Source organism: Gymnoscopelus microlampas (assembly GCF_963454915.1).
Source record: "Gymnoscopelus microlampas genome assembly, chromosome: 16".
NCBI classification, from domain to species: Eukaryota; Metazoa; Chordata; class Actinopteri; order Myctophiformes; family Myctophidae; genus Gymnoscopelus; species Gymnoscopelus microlampas.
In genome coordinates this window covers 948,018-965,605 of record NC_139953.1, presented here as the reverse complement: position 1 = coordinate 965,605, position 17,588 = coordinate 948,018, and the positions used below count along the sequence as shown (strand labels likewise).

General features: G+C 40.7%; 1 protein-coding gene across 1 annotated transcript; it reads right to left on the bottom strand.

The window, feature by feature from the left end:
• Positions 1-4,675: 4,675 nt before the first annotated feature.
• On the bottom strand, positions 4,676-16,875 carry LOC311063873 (protein Z-dependent protease inhibitor-like). The gene is made up of 7 exons (XM_084083490.1): positions 16,779-16,875; positions 14,337-14,636; positions 12,429-12,713; positions 10,981-11,051; positions 9,897-10,093; positions 7,649-7,796; positions 4,676-5,592 (listed from the first exon to the last, which is right to left on the bottom strand). Exons 2-7 carry the CDS (start codon positions 14,620-14,622, stop codon positions 5,410-5,412), a joined length of 1,170 nt encoding a protein of 389 aa, XP_083939616.1. The 5' UTR covers positions 14,623-14,636; positions 16,779-16,875; the 3' UTR covers positions 4,676-5,409.
• Positions 16,876-17,588: the final 713 nt, after the last annotated feature.

Sequence of the window (17,588 nt, the reverse complement as noted above, 5' to 3'; positions counted from 1 at the left end):
ATGTACAAAATACAGAGTCTTTCACTCCTAAGGACCTTCCACACCAAGCACTTTATCTCGTTCATAAATATAACGGTGTCGTTCACCACCACTTGGGTTAAATGATTTTTAAAACAATATATTAATATAGTTCTAGTGTTTGCTGTGGACGGCCCTTATGCTTTTCAACATCGCAGTTCACATTTCAAGTTCATAATTTGTATATTTATAACACTCAGGCTGGATGTGTTTTAACATTGTGTTGATGTTAAAACATATAGCGACATAGCATAAAGCTCTCAAAGGGGCTGTTTTGAAAAAAAAAAAAGTGTTATAGCTCTACATGTATATTCTGATAGAAAACATTGCTATGTTTATTCAGTAACAGTCTCTCCCTGTTGCTCCAGCTCTTTAGTTACATTTACTACTACATTTTCAGGTCAGGATTTAATTTCGTCCAATGAGGAGAGAGGACTACACAGGACACAGGATAAACAAGTGAAATTGGAAGTGAGGAAACAATGAGACACGTTTGGAACTGGAACACAAGCTAAAGGGCCATTCACAGTCACACCAAGCAGCAAGCACGATAATTGCAAACATGCCATTCAAAAAAAATAAACCGCTCTAACTGAAGTGGACAGCAGCGTCCACTACAACGACAACTCTGTGCCGCGCGATGAGCTTGTTTATCTGCTATTTTTTAATAGCCCAAAGCAATTAAGACCTGGAACGCATCTGTGTCACTTTAGTTTTCTTTGGCTATTCAAAAATAGCAGATATACAAGCTCATAGCGCGGCACCGAGTGCCACGCTACGAGCTTGTAGATCTGCTATTTTTGAAAAATCTCGAAAAAAAATGTTTTAGAAATGTTTCAAAAAACTGTTAGGATTTAGAAAACATTTTTAAGAATCGCCTCAGGTCTTAATGGGTTAAAATGACAGAGATGCGTTCCGGGTCTCAGTGGGTTTTAGAGCACAGTGTGATGGACCTACCTTCAGTGTGCAGGGTAGATGCAGCAGTGTAGCAGTCTGCTCTCCATCCACACAGAGCTGCTGTATACATTCTGATGACTGTGATATGATGAGCTTCCCATAACAGGGGAGATACGTTACTGCTGGAATCTGCTGTGATCACCACACAGACACACACACACACACACACACACACACACACACACACACACACACACACACACACACACACACACACACACACACACACACACACACACACACACACACACAGAGCAACACTTCAATCTGCTCACTGTGATCACCACTTCACGTGTGCTGCACTCGTGGTGGTGGAAAGTAACTAAGTACAATTACTCAAATTCTGCACTTAAGTCCAATTTTGAGGTACTTTCACTTAACTTGAGTATGTCCCGTTTCATTACTTTATACTTCCACTGCATTACATCTCAGAGGCAAAATATTGTACAATTTGAAAACTGTAGTTACAAGTTACTTTGTAGATTTCGATTGTTATTACAATACATTAACAGTTCAAGCCCTGCTTTAAACTTTGAAAATAACAAATGCTCAAGCTCGCAATGTGATGCGTTGTGAACTTGTAGATTGGCTATTTTCAACAACAAAACAAATACTGGAAAAAAGAAAAGAAAAAAATACATACTTTTACTTTGGTATCGTAACTATATTTTCATGCCAATACCTTTGTACTTTTACTCAAGCAAATTGTTGCTCGAATAAAGGCCTTTTATTTGAATATTTCTACATCGTGGTATTTCGTCTCTGTCGGGTGGAAACCTCATTATGTCCAAAACTGTTACTTTTCAGGATTCAAATTCAAAAATGGCAAAAGTAGCAGATCTGCAAGCTCAAAAGCTTGCAGATCTGCTACTTTTGAGGCTTCTGTGTGACGCTGTAGTATGGTCAAGTAGGAATTTACGAAAAAACACAAAAAGTTAGATTATAGAGATAAGAGGCAACATATTACTACATTTACTCAAGTAAAAATCAGAGTACTTCTACCAACACTGCTTTCTCCACTGTGTTGTGTGTGTGTGTGTGTGTGTGTGTGTGTGTTGTGATCACCTCTTCACGTGCACTGTTCCACTCACATGCACGCTGGCCTCTGCCAGCCAGCAGTTCACACAGATGGCGAGGACAAGGTCTGCCCCAGTGCCCCCCAATGCACTGCTTCTCAACCTAAACATATATATCAAATGGGGGTCCGTGGTCTAATGCAGTGGTTCTCAAAACCTTTTCATGTAAAGGACCCCCAAGTGAATACGTGGACTCCCATTAGAAAGTATTTTGTACCTCAAAATACATTGTACAGTTTTCAGATTGTCATGATTCTTTTTTTGATTAAATAGCAGATCTACAAGCTCACAACACGTCGGACGCACTTGCAAGCTTGTAGATCTGCTGTTTTCAAATAGCCCATTGCTATATTAGCTCAATTTTCTGGGGACCCCCTGAAAGCCCCTCAAGGACCCCTGGGGGTCCCTGGACCCCACTTTGAGAACCACTTGCGGCCTAATGCATATTAAACCTGGGGGTCTACGGTTGAGGACCACTGCTATGATGGATGATGCTTCAGTTGTCAGATTACCGACACTGTCTGACATACTGACACCTGTTGTCAACTCTGATGTCACTCTGATGAGACCTGATCCTCAGAGGTAAGCTGGGGTCGTCTCTCACTCTCTCACACACACACACACACACACACACACACACACACACACACACACACACACACACACACACACACACACACACACACACACACACACACACCTAATAGCCAAATTCCAATACCCAAAATCTCGGCCACTCGCTCACTCACACTCGGTCACTCCAGCATGGCAGTGTTACGGTGAAATTGGTGACCTGCCGAAATATGTGACCATCTTGTGGTCTTCACATAACTTACGTGGAGGTCTTTAAATACGTGGCCTAAATGCCGCTAGGTTGAACTCAGCTAATAAACAAACCGCAATGATTTACTTTCGGACACTGACGCTGATGTCTACACGATTGTCACATATTTTGGCAGGTCACCAATTTCACCGTAACACTGCCATGCTGGCGTGACCGAGTGTGACTGTGAGTGAGCAAGTGGCCGAGATTTTGGGTTTAGAATTCAGCGAATTATAGAGTGTTTGTTCACCAACAAGGGTCTCCCTGTCTCTCCAGCTCTTTAAGAAACAGAAAATACATTTTCAGGTGGGTAGCCAATTTCATCCAATCAGGAGAGAGAACCCATCATCAGCTTAAATTGTATAGTTTTCCAGTTAGCTGGGAGGGAATTTTTGGCATGGTGTCAGGTATGGGCATAAGGTTTTCAAAAACCATCGCAAGCAAGTTGGGATCGCCCCCTAGTGGTTTGTTTGCAATGAATCCAATATTAGGTAGGTATGGTTGAAACCCCAAACAATTGATGGAAGAGATTTTTCAATGGATTATTTTACTATTGGGTATGCTAAATAACATACAAAAAAAATTAGGAAAATCAAACTTCTAGAAACGCATAATTTTCAAGTTGGCGTCCACGATGGCTGGCGGGAGCTTAAGTTATTGTATGTTATTATGTTATATACCCAATAGTAACACAATCCAAAATCTCTTGCATCATTTATCTGGGGTTTCAACCATACCTATCTAATATTGGATTCATTGCAAACAGACCACTAGGGGGCGATCCCAACTTGCTTTGCGATGGTTTTTGAAAACCTTATGCCCATACCAAAAATCAAGTAGTCACCAAGTGCACGATTCTTATGAATTGCCTCCCAGGTAAGTTCCAATTGTGTCTGCTGTCTGCTCATATCTGTGTATCATCACTTCCAATGCATTTATTTGATCCTGTATGCTGTATGACTTCTCTCTCCTGATTGGATGGAGTTGGTATCCTGACCTGAAAATGTATTTTCTGTTTCCTTAAGAGCTGCAGAAACGGGGGAAACCTCTGTTACTGATCAAACACTCCCTGTTCTGGGCATGTCATAATAGACCAGCATTCAGCAAGAATAGTCAAACATTTGGCAAAAGTAGGGGAACACTTGGCAATACTAAGGGAACATTCAGCAAAAATAGTCAAACATTAAGCAAAACATACATAGGGGAACATTCATCGAAAATAGTCAAACATTCTGCAAAAATAAGGGAACATTTGAAAAAAAATAGGGGAACATGGAAAAGCCTTTAGTTTCTGCATTAACTCCACTCTGACACCAACATGTTATCTTAGTGTTTATTGACTGCATGTGATTACAACATAAACATAAACATGCTTTGTTGTTTGTTTGGTCTATGACAGTGTGTGTGTGTGTGTGTGTGTGTGTGTGTGTGTGTGTGTGTGTGTGTGTGTGTGTGTGTGTGTGTGTGTGTGTGTGTGTGTGTGTGTGTGTGTGTGTGTGTGTGTGGTCCAGGCAGTGTCTTAATAAAGAAGCACATTATATTTATGACACACAGCTGAGTATAGTTATAGGATTATTTACATATTCTGGGATGATGTTCAAGCCTCCGGCATTGCACACAGGGTTTGCACTGGGTGAGTGGTTATAGCCTAGTATAGGAATGGTATCGCAACTTAACCAAACAAATTAGTACAAGTATTTTAGTATTAGTATTAATATTTTGTCAACTTTAAGAAATGTAACGAATAGTAACCTCTCATACGTTTGACATGACAACACAAAGTAAAGCAGTAGCAGTGAAAGTGTGTTGTACGCTTTATTCATAGGAACATCCTGGAATTATTATGGGTACCCGATTCCCACAAATGTTAATTTGGTTCCTATACTTGGAAATACCCAACTCTAGTACAGTGGTTGTCAAACTTTTACATTTCAAGGACCTTTCATTACTCTGAGAGTGTACAAATGTACATGTGTACACTCTCAGAGTTACAGACCTGTAAGGGTCCATTTGGAACCCCCCACAAGGAAACCTGAGGGTCCCTGGACCCCACTTTGAGAACCACTGTCTACCACGAGTCTACTAAATCTAAATCTCTACAATGTCTTGGTCAGGTTTCAGGGTGCATTGGCTTACATTTACAGTAGTAATAGTTAGTCATTTTCATTCGCTCAGAAAAGGCATGGAGCATCATTACAGGTTTTAATGACTAGATCGTTACTAATTGTTTTTTATAACAACTCCAGGGCAGATGTTGTGTCATTTTCATTGCGTACGCACAGACACTGATAAGAAAAGGCCTGCAAAGCTACCATTTCACCACAATCCACCTCAACAAATAAAGAAATATAAACACTGTAGGGTTATTCAAAGAAGGAATGGAATGTGCAATCACAAAAAAAAAAAAAAAAAGAATTTTTTTTGTGTCACACAAGTCACAGGCGTCAATAAAGGGCGTCAATAAAGACAAGTTAGCGTTAACTTAATTACTTCCTGGTTGTGTTTACTTCCTTGGTTGTATTTCCACTCTGGTGTTTACTTCCTGGTTGGGTCGACCACGCGGCCCATGTAGAGGATGCTAGATGTTTGCTGATGATAAATGAGGAAGAGGAAGGGTCTGTTGACGGTCAGACGAGGAGGAAGGCTGCTAAAGACGTTAGTAGCGCCCCCTTCTGCTGAACTGCTTTCACCGATATTAATGGCTGCCCGCTGGATCACCTGATAGGAAAACACACAGTGGCACATGACTATACAAACTACGCACACACACGCCCTCTACTGGCAGTGACGTCAGGACTTCGGTGCGCTATAGCCTACAGTTTTAGGTATGAGGTCTATGCATCTCTGTGCCTACAGTACATACATATCTCCTACTGTACATTCTATGCACTACTCCTTCTAAAGTCAGAAACTCAGAATACATAATTGAATACATTATTGATGTCGCTTGTAAATGCTGCACGGGAATGCCCTGCATTATAAGTGCTGAATTTGTTCATAACGTAGCAGGATAAAGTAGTATGCGTCCCGTGGACGCAGTAATTGTGCATCCTTTCTTAAAAATATGCTTCAGATACACAGGGCGCGGACCGTTCAACATCTCTGTAGTAGTAGCAAGTAGAGATGCACAATTATGAAATTATGACCAATATCCGATTACCGATTATTTGCTGGGTCATATCGTCCGATACCGATCCGATACCAATATATTATATATTATATATTATATTTATATTGAGCTCATTGCTGATTTTTTTTATTTTACAGTTTTGTTTTGCTGGTGAAAGTTGATGGTAAACCCCCCTCCCTACTAACCCTACTGTGATGAAAAATATCATATAAGTAACAAACTTAACTATGACATCATTTTTGTATGCTATCTGCTCAATACAGAATGATTTGAATTGTTGTATAACACAATACCATATGTTATGTGGCCTATGAAACTAAGATCATTGAATCTCGTTTGTTATTAGTGTTATTCATATTGTCTGTTGCCTAAATTCATTAGCCTCTGCTCTAAACAATAAAGCCCCCCTTAGCTCTCCTAATCACAACTCCCTGGAGCCACCACTGTGTGTGTGTGTGTGTGTGTGTGTGTGTGTGTGTGTGTGTGTGTGTGTGTGTGTGTGTGTGTGTGTGCGTGCGTGCGTGCGTGCGTGCGTGCGTGCGTGCGTGCGTGTGTGTGTACAAACTAATCTTACCATAAATACAATCATTGTTTAGTTTATCACTATCTAACATTCTATAACATCAGCAGTGAGTTTAGGAGAGGGAGGGGCACAGCTTGCTTCCTACACTACAGAACACATTGCAGGACAACAGGACGTCAAAGACAGAAACATTACCAGCTGAGAGTTAATTTGTGCTCATTCTCTGTGGTTAAATACACAGGCAGCTTGCTTGTTCAAAGCGGCCGTTGGTTTCACTCGAGTAACGAGTGCTTGTTGTTACTTTGATGTTAAATAACGAGGCAATGTGCACATTCGTGTTGAAAATATATCCTCCGCAGTATCACTACTCTAATCTAATTTAAGATGTACAAGAAACCCTCTCTGACTGTTCTGAGTATGAACGTTAAGAGTTTGATGCTGTTTGACTACTGTACGGCTTCTCTCCACCGATGCTGCAGCGTGCAGTCTGCAAATTAAAGAAAAAAATGTAAACTAAAGAACCACTATACGTTGGCTATTTAAAAATAGCCGATGTACAAGCTCACAATGCGTCGCCATGCAACGCATTGTGAGCTTGTAGATCGGCATTTAAAAAAATAAAGAAAAAAAAGGATGTATATTTTTTAAACATCTTAATAACACAAATCTCTTATGGGGGTCCCTGGCATACAATATTTTTTGATGGGGGTCCACGGCCTAATACATAATAATTTGGGGGTCCTACCTATGACAGTAAAAAGTTTGAAAACCACTGGCCTAAATAACACACACGGGTCATATGGTGGAACAATAGTTTGGGGCGGGGGGGCTTTACTGTACACAGTCAGAAGAAATGTCAGACATTTCTTGTGGCCTGTGGAGTTCTAATAATAATTGTGATAATGGGCTATCGTTTGTTCCAACCTGGGGGACTGGATGACAGACGGGATGGGACCTCATTCATCACTTCTATCATTATGTTTGGCAAGTAGGCTACGCACTACGTGTTTGTGTGTGTGTGTGTGTGTGTGTGTGTGTGTGTGTGTGTGTGTGTGTGTGTGTGTGTGTGTGTGTGTGTGTGTGTGTGTGTGTGCCTGTGTGTGTGTGTGTGGTACACTAACCTGTGTGAGTTTGAGTGTTGCGTCTCCTCCTATACCAGACAGGTCAGCAGAGTCCTGGAAGACCTCAGAGATTCCCAGCTTCTGCAGAATCCTCCCAAGATCATAGGACTGTTCCAACTGGAAGCGGGGGAACTGCACTTCCAGTTTACTGTCACATGCGCACACACACACACACACACACACACACACACACACACACACACACACACACACACACACACACACACACACACACACACACACACACTTAATATCGCTATACATTTCTTCAAAAATATTAACAATAGCAGATCTACAAGCTCACAAAGCGTCACTTATTGTTTTTAGGAGCTTTTACTTTTATGTGACACTGCAGTATGATGTAGTAGGGCATATGGAGATAAGGTTTCTGACCGACAGCAACAATATACTCCACACACCCAGTACGTATATATGGAATAAAGCAAAATAAAACTGTTGCTGCGTTTCTACATACAGCCAAACAGTTGAAGAAATCACAGATTTAGGCTTTAACCTTTGCTTTTATGACATTTCTGAGACCATTCATGTTTACTTCAAATACTCTTTCATCTTAGAATAACTAATAACTGAAAATAGCAGATCTACAAGCTACAACGTGCCGCAGCGTGGTATGTTGGGAGCTTGTAGATCGGCTATTTTCGGTGCACAACATGCTTACATAGAAGACATGCTGGCTTCTATGGAACGAGAGAACAGACCTCTCAGTTTACTGCTACATAAAAACACTACGTATTTATTGTATAAATATTGTTTGTAAAGCTAATTCATATGAATTGTATCAATTGCAAGTAATTGCAGCTTGTCAAGTGTGTATCTAAGTGTATCTAAGTGTGTGTGTGTGTGTGTGTGTGTGTGTGTGTGTGTGTGTGTGTGTGTGTGTGTGTGTGTGTGTGTGTGTATGTGTGCTGAAACGTATTAACACATTCGATGCCAGAGGTTAATCTCATAATGTACTCACCAGTGCCAACGTTTTATTGTTGTTTTTTTGTTTTTTTCACGTCGCCATAGACCTGGTTAAGATCCTTAAGATTGAGCTCTGCACTGTTTGTAAACATCGCGGAGATCTCTCCCTGCTTCTACCAGTGAAAACCATGTGTCAAACGGTGCCTCCATGTTGTAGTTAGAACGGTTTATGTTAAACAGTGATCAGCGAGGAGAAAAACTACAAAGAGAAAATGGCGTTTTTGTGTCCGCTTTAGAATGGAGGCCGACAGGATCGGCAAAACCGGATCCCGAATAATTCCGTTTCCGGTGGTGTTACAATGAAATGTGCCGTTTCGAAAATTGAAAAAAGTGCAATGTGAACTTTTTTTCGAAAAAAAGGAAAAAGCACCAGTTGGCGTAGATCTACGCGACTGGCACGTGGCGGCTTTAAATAGGTTCGGTTAGATCTACGCGACTGGCACTCAATGTGTTAAGAGCTTGAGACTAAATAATAACTACATTGGGTCCATTGGAACTCAGGTTCTTTTTTACATTTCCTGAAAAGTAACAGTTTTGAAGATATATACTGTACATATATACATACATAGATACACTGTATGCATATGGCCGTGTGTTTGTCCATTCATGCGTGTGCATGCATGTGTATGTGCGTGAGTGTGTGCACGCCCGTGTGTACGCCGCAGTGGTGGAAAAAGTACTCAAATTCTTTACTTAAGTAAAAGTATCAATACTGCAATATAGAAATACTCTGGAAATTACAATTACAAGTCCAGAATTCAAAATTTACTTGAGTAAAAGTACAAAAGAATTGGCATCAAAATTTACTTTAAGTACCAAAAGTAAAAGTACTAAAATGTTTGAAATAGCAGATCTACAAGCTCACAACGTGTTGCGTTGCGACGTGTTGTGAGCTTGTAGATCGGCTATTTTCAAATAGCCTAGGTATAAAATAGGGCTAGTGGATGTGGTTGATGTATGTTTCATAATATCATAATTTATATCTGAAAAGTAACTAGTAACTAGTAACTAGAGTTTTCAAATAATTGTTGTGGAGTAAGAGTACAATATTTGCCTTCGAGATGTAGTGGAGTACAAGTAAAAGTATTGTAAATTGTAAATGCTCAAGTAAAGCACAAACTTAAGTAATTGTACTAATTAACTTTCTACCACTGGTGTGTGTGTGTGTGTGTGTGTGTGTGTGTGTGTGTGTGTGTGTGTGTGTGTGTGTGTGTGTGTGTGTGTGTGTGTGTGTGTGTGTGTCGTGTGAGAGTGAGAGTCTCACGTCTTCTTCAGCTGTCTGAGCCATCCTTGGACCTGCTCATAGGTGATCTGTTCCTCCACAGAGCTCAGGTCTACGTTCTCGTCGGGCAGCAGGACCAGCATGGCCGCTCCGTCCGCCATGGGCAGCTTCAGGACGCCCAGCTTGAGCAGGCGGTCGTAGGCCAGGTGGAACTTGTCTGAGCGGAACATCATGGGCACCTGTGTGTGTGTGCGGGCGCAGCGGGCCATTGAATTAACCCATTGAGACCTGAAGCCGATTCTACATACAAAACGTATGTTTCTATATCAGTGGTTCTCAATCTTTTTCATGTCAAGGACCCCTAAAATTATATGTATTTGGCCACGGACCCCATCAAAATATGTTGTTCCAGGGACCCCCAGAAGCAAAGATTTGAGTTAAAAATGTTCGCTTTAAAAATATATATATTCAAAGATTTGCCCACATTTTCACGATTTTTCAAAAATAGCAGATCTACAAGCTCATAGCGCGGCACTCGGTGCCGCGCTATGAGCTTGTATATCTGCTATTTTTTAATAGCCCAAAGTGTAAAATAATGCTTTTTAGCTCAAATCTAAAAATGACACAGTTCCAGGTGTTAATGGGTTAATTGATTTAAAACAAATGTTTTCAAAGACTGCTTCTCAAATGATTTTATTAATAGGCTCTATTCACAGCAGCCATAAGACATTCACAGGTGTTACCAATGATACTAATGAAGGCTCTGTTCCATTCTGGTCAAACAGAGTCAGGGTGCTGATATTGTGCATGTTGGCTCACTGGAAACACTCTGCTACACCAGTGGGTCTAAAGTTGGGGTCCAGGGACCCTCATGGGCGTCCAAATGGCCCCTTACAGGTGTGTAACTCTGAGAGTGTACAAATGGAACCAAATGGACCCGTAAGGGTCCATTTTTGGTTCCATTTGTACACTCTCAGAGTTATGGGGGTCGTGGCAACTATTGTGCTACACTAAATGGAACAGAGCCTTCATTAGTATCATTGGTAACACCTGTGAAGGAAGTGATAATATGGCTGCTGTGAATAGAGCCTATCGCTGAGAAAATAATGGATGTTTTCAGCGCTACCTGTTTGATGTTATATTTGTCCACGAAGAACCTGTCGTCCTGCGTGAGTGACGAGTTGAATGGAAGACTACCTGCAAATGAGGAGAAGAAGAAAATGGTTTTCAAATGAACACCAGATTCTAGTGTTTTTGGAGTGTCAATGCATTAAGCAGAGACGACAACTGCAGCGCCAGCTGAAGACATTCATCTTTCTAACCGTACACTGCCATCTTGTGGTGACTAGTGGTGACTAATCCTCAAACTGGACAGTGGTGGGAAAAGTACTCACATTTTTTACTCAAGTAAAAGTATCAATACTGCAATGTAGAAATACTCCGTTAAGTAAATGTCCAGGATTCAAAATGGACTTGGGTAAGTATAAAAGTATTGGTATCAAAATGTACTTCAAGTACCAAAAATAGAAAGTATTCAGGATTATGATAAGTCCCGTTTCACAAGTTTTCAAACGTATACAAATCTTTTGAAAATAGCAAATCTACAAGCTCACAATGGGTTGCAGATTGGCTATTTTCCAATGGCCGAAATGTATATATAGGACTAAAGTGGTTAATGTATGTTTTGTAATAATCAAAATCTACAAAGTAACTAACTAAAGTTTTCAAATGATTGTAGTGGAGTAAAAGTTCAATATTTGGCTCTGGATGTAGTGGAGTAGAAGTAAAAGTATGTTGTTTGTTTGATTTTATGTGGTGTTTAATGTTAAAATATCTCCATAAACAATGTTCTATTCAATACAAGCTGTCAAGAGTCTGCCTGTCCGTCTCTGTCTGCCTGTCTCTCTGCCTGTCTGTCTGTCTGTCTGTCTGAGTCTCTGCCTGCCTGCCTGCCTGCCTGCGCGGCCTGTCAAAATAAAGTTTAGTCGACTAAATTAACTGTATATTTAGTTGACTAAAATCTTATACTTCAAGCCCCAAAAGTAAAAGTACTCATTGTGCAGAATGTCCCATTTCACAAGTTCAAAATGTATAAAAAATCTTTTGAAAATAGCCAATCTACAAGCTCACAATGCGTCGCATTGTGAGCTTGTAGATCGGCTATTTTCAAATGGCTAAAATGTATATAGGGCTGAAGTGGTTAATGTATATGTTTTGTAATAATAATCAAAATCTACAAAGTAATTAGTAACTAAAGCTTTCATATAATTACAGTGGAGTAAAAGTACAATATTTGCCTCTGAGATGTAGTGGAGTAGAAGCAAAAGCACCAAAAATTGGAAATACTCCACTAAAGTAAAACAAAATACCTCACAATTGTACTTAAGTACAGTACTTGAGTAAATGTACTTGGCTACTTTACACCACTGGGGACTGAGACACAATCCCGAAAACTAGAGGTTACGTATATGTAACCCCAGTTTCTTTACCTTCGAAGTAATATATTCACTTATATTCACCCTTAAGTGAATATATTACGAAGAAGGGACAAGATAACAAAGCCTGTGTTCTCACTCTGGAGAGAGGCCACAGTAGCCAGCAGCAGCTTGGTCTGGGGGTCCAGGCTCTGAACCATCTCCTTGACGCTGTCCGCCGTCAGGTCCTGGGCCCAGCTGTTGACGGTGTTGCGGGCGTCAGGAGAGCCGTAGGTCAGGGTCTGGGCGGTCCCGCCGTAGGGGCTCCGCACCAGGTCCTGGTAGGCAGGGGACACCGAGCTGGACGGGAGCACGGCCACGCCCTGTGTGAACGGGAACACCCCCGCTTCTCCCGACACCGTGTCTCTCAGGCTCTGGAACAGTGCTGCACGGACACACATGTTTGTATTACTACACTAGGCTCTATGCACAGCAGCCATATTATCACTACCTTCACAGGTGTTACCAATGATACTAATGAAGGCTCTGTTCCATTTAGTGTAGCACAGTGGTTACACACCCATAAGGGGCCATTTGGAAGCCCATGAGGGTCCCTGGACCCCAACTTTAGACCCACTGGTGTAGAAGAGTGTTTCCAGTGAGCCAACATGCACACAATATCAGCACCCTGACTCTGTTTGACCAGAATGGAACAGAGCCTTCATTAGTATCATTGGTAACACCTGTGAATGTCTTCATAATATGGCTGCTGTGAGTAGAGCCTCTTGTGGGACATCAACATTTTAGGACCTCATTAACCCACTCAATCCGGGAACGCATCTGCGTCGTTTTATATTTTAGCTATAGAACAATTATTTTCATACTTTGGCTTCTCAAAAATAGCAGATGTACAAGCTCATAGCGCGGCTATGAACTTGTGGATCTGCTATTTTTGAAAAATCTTGAACATTTTGTGCAAATCTTTGAATACAGTTTTTATTTTAAACAACGTTTTTAACTCAAATCTTTGGTTCTGGGGGGGGGGGGGGGGGGGTTCCCTGAAACAACATATTTTAATGGGGGTCGGCGGCCAAGAGCATGTCATTTTGGGGGGTCCTAGACAAGAAAAGGTTTGAGCACCGCTGATATAGCAACAATAGTTTTTCAGAAAAATGTAAGACATTTGTTGAGACATTTGACATTTACAAATATTCGCTTCAAAAAAATATGTATTCAAAGATTTGCACACATTTTCTAAAATAGCAGATCTACAGTTTACAGTTTAGGCATTTAGCAGGCGCTCGTAATCCGGAGCGATTGACAGTAAGCAAGGACACAAGATAATACATCATAATGTATAAAAATTGTAATCTAATAATAAGTAATAAGTAATAATCAGCCTACATTGAAACTATACACACTGTATGGATGCCAGGGCAACAATGACCTGGCATCTGTCTACATAACATGCTATCAAAATTACATTTTAGCCTTTGCATAATCCTGCAAGGTCGTCAAGGCTAGGCCAAGAGCTACGGGCCGAGATGGAGTCTGAAGAGGTGAGTCTTCAGATTACGGCAGAAGATCGTGAATGAGTCTGCAGTTGATTCCATTGTTCATGCTGCATTCAATAGGCTCTATGCACAGCAGCCATATTATCACTTCCTTCACAGGTGTTACAAATGATACTAATGAAGGCTCTGTTCCATTTAGTGTAGCACAGTGGTTTCCACGACCCCCATAACTCTGAGAGTGTACAAATGGAACCAAATGGCCCCTTACACACCTGTAAGGGGCCATTTGGAAGCCCATGAGGGTCCCTGGACCCCAACTGTAGACCCACTGGTGCAACAGAGTGTCTCCAGTGAGCCAACATGCACAATATTAGCACCCTGTTTGACCAGAATAGAGCAGAGCCTTCATTAGTATCATTGGTAACACCTGTGAATGTCTTCATAATATGGCTGCTGTGAATAGAGCCTATTAAGATTCACAGACAAGAGCGGCAGGCGGGAGAGAGGGGGATGGACATGACATTACAGTAAAGTGCCTCAGACGGGCTTCGAACCTGGTACGTTCTGTGCGTCCAGCCCCGTGAGTCCGAGCCCCGCCAGTAGCTCCTGTTTGGTGGAGCCCTCAGAACCGGCCATCAGAGCTGCTATGCCAGACGACACCACCAGAGGGCAGAGCAGCACGTTGTCGTCGGTCTGGCTGGACACGGAGCGATACAGGCGAGCCGCGAAGTCTCCCAGACCGGTGGTCAACCCCTGGACCGCGGCCTCGTCCGGGGCCTGGGGGGAGGACGCGCTGACGAAGAGGAGGAGGAGGAGGAGGGAGGCGGTGGGACGCCCCATGACTCCACTGCTTTCTGGAAAACAGGAAAATACACATTGTTCTCAATCATGAGGGAAGATTTGTCAGCATTTGCCAGTGGTGGAAAAAGTACTCTAATGTTTTACTGTGAAAGTATCAATACTGCAATGTAAAAGTAATCTGTTTCAATTAAAAGTCCGGAATTCAAAATTTACTTGAGTAAAAGTAAAAAGTATTTGTATCAAAATGTACTTATAGTACAAAAAGTAAACATACTAAAATGTTTGGAAATAGCAGATCTACAAGCTCTCGTTGTGAGCTTGAAGATAGGCTATTTTCAAATAGCCTAGGTATAAAATAGGTAACTTAAGTGGTTAATGTAGGTTTTATAATGTAATCATTCTGCAAAGTAACTAGTATAACGTTTTCAAATAATTGTAGTGGAGTAAAAGTACAATATTTGCCTCTGAGATGTAGTGGAGTAGAAGTAAAAGTATTGGAAATTGGAAATACTCCCGTAAAGTAAAAGTACCTCAAAATTGTATGTAAGTACAGTACTCGAGTAAATGTCCTTAGTTTGATTGGCTGATTGAATTGATTGATTGATTGATTGAATACTTTATACAGTACAGTTCAATTCAATTCAATACAAGGTCCTCTAAACTGGATTGCTCATAAAAGCACTTGGCTTATTTAAAATGAGATTCCCATGCACTCAAATCATGATGACATTTAAGAAGACATACAAATATACACTACTATGCAGAACGTCATACAATCAGCTTACAGGTTACTGGTATGAAAAACAAGAAATATGTAGACAGTTTTAGGAGGAGGGGAGGGGGGGAATTGAAGGTGATTCTTTAGGGCAGTTTTGAAAGTGAGTAGGGTTTTACACTCCTTTACTCCTTTGGGTAGGGCAGTTACTTTACACCACTGGCCCAAACAGGGATGCCGCCATATGGTTGAAAGGGGCTGAACAGTTGTTGTGGAACATCTTTTGTTTTACCACCTGTTTCTACTAGGCTATCTATATAGGAACATGTTCAACCTTTGATTGATATTGATTGATTGATTATTGATTACTAACAGTTTGCAAACAAAAGCACAGAAAGTCCAGTCCCATACAAAAGGATGCTGAAAGGATTAAAACCCAAGAAAGCACTATGGCTTTTTTCCATCGATGTCCTGTGAAAAAAAATAAATAATAATAACAACAAAAAAAACAATACCGGGAAAACAGCTCAAACATACAGTGACATCATTTGCTCCGTACATTAAATGTAAAATAAATAAATAGGCTACATACTAGTACATAAAACTGGCTGCGTCACTTCACCCGAAACATGGTGGTAGCTAGTTCACATGACGCTCGTCTGTCACAAGCGTCATGGCGCTACTTGTTCCTGTTTTTTTTAAATGTCTACATTTACAGCCCGTACATCTACATAAACGTTCAGATTTCAAATAATAAAGTGCTGACCCCACGGCCACGGATGTAACAAGTTAAAACGCCCGGGTCTAAGTACCCGTATCTTCCGTATTATTCAATAAAAAAAGCATTTGAATCCGATCGTTGGCCATTTTCTCTGAATGGTCTCCGTATGCTTTTAACTACGCGACCCTATCGGTTGGGAGGTGTACTGCACTCTGATAGATTATAATTCTATAAAGAAATGGCCGCCAATTGGATTAAAATGCTTTTTATTGGACAATACGGAAAATACGGGTACTTAGACCAGGGCGTTTTAACTTGTTACATCCATGGCCGTGGGGTCATCACTTTATATTTGGAATCTGAACGTTTATGTAGATGTACGAACTGTAAATGTAGAAATTTCGAAAACCAGGAACAAGTGGCGCCATGACTGTCATGATATGACAGTCATGTTTCAGGGATAGGTGATAGCACGCTATAAATAAATAAACAGCTGAATAATTGACGCAGGAGTTTCCAGTAAAAAAACAAACACAACGGTTATAATCTATGATCCATCCACTCTACATAACAATGAACTGATCTATAAGAAACAGATAATGAGTCTCACACATCGATCAGGGCCTGTTTGGGTCTGATCAATCAATGAATACTGTGATCAGTTTCCATCCCAGTTAACTGTACAGTACGATCAGTGCAAAGAAGTGATCATTTCATGTAGCCTAAAATGTAACATCAATGTAATATAAAGTGTCTTACAGTGCTGATGTTTCAGTGGTTCTGTGTGATCTTGCTGCTTCTGTTCGCGACGCACTGTGAATAACGGTGCTATGAGCAGCCCAGCATCAAGGAGACGATAAACAATGGAGAAGACATATACGTCACCTTCTTTCCCAGCCAACAGATTCGTCAGAACTCGTCAGGCACTGTTTTAACACACTGCATTTATTTCTGAATGATATTGCATCAAATAATCAGTGGTGGAAGAAGAAGTACTCAGATATTTTACTCAAGTAAAAGTAGCTATTCCACAACATAAAAATACTCTTTTACAAGTAAAAGGCCCGTGTTGAAAATACTTTACTTGAGTAAAAGTACAAAAGTATTGGTATCAAAATATACTTAAAGTACCAAAACTAAATGCACTAAAATGTTTGAAAATAGCAGATCTACAAGCTCACAACGCGTCGCAATGCTTGTAGATCGGCTATTTTCAAATAGCCTATGCCTAAAATAGGGCTAAAGTGGCTAATGTATGTTTTATAATATATTCATTTATATCTACAAAGTAACTAGTAACTAAAGTTTTCAAATAATTGTAGTGGAGTAAAAATATGATATTTGCCTCTGAGGTGTAGTGGAGTAGTCAAATTATTGGAAATTGGAAATACTCCAGTAAAGTAAAAGTACCTCAAAATTGTATAAGTACAGTACTCGAGTAAATGTCCTTAGTTTGATTGGCTGATTGAATTGATTGATTGATTGAGTACAGTACAGTACAGTATTTGAGTAAATATGACTTTACACCACTGCAAATATTTTTCTTTCTTGTTGTATGCACATGACATT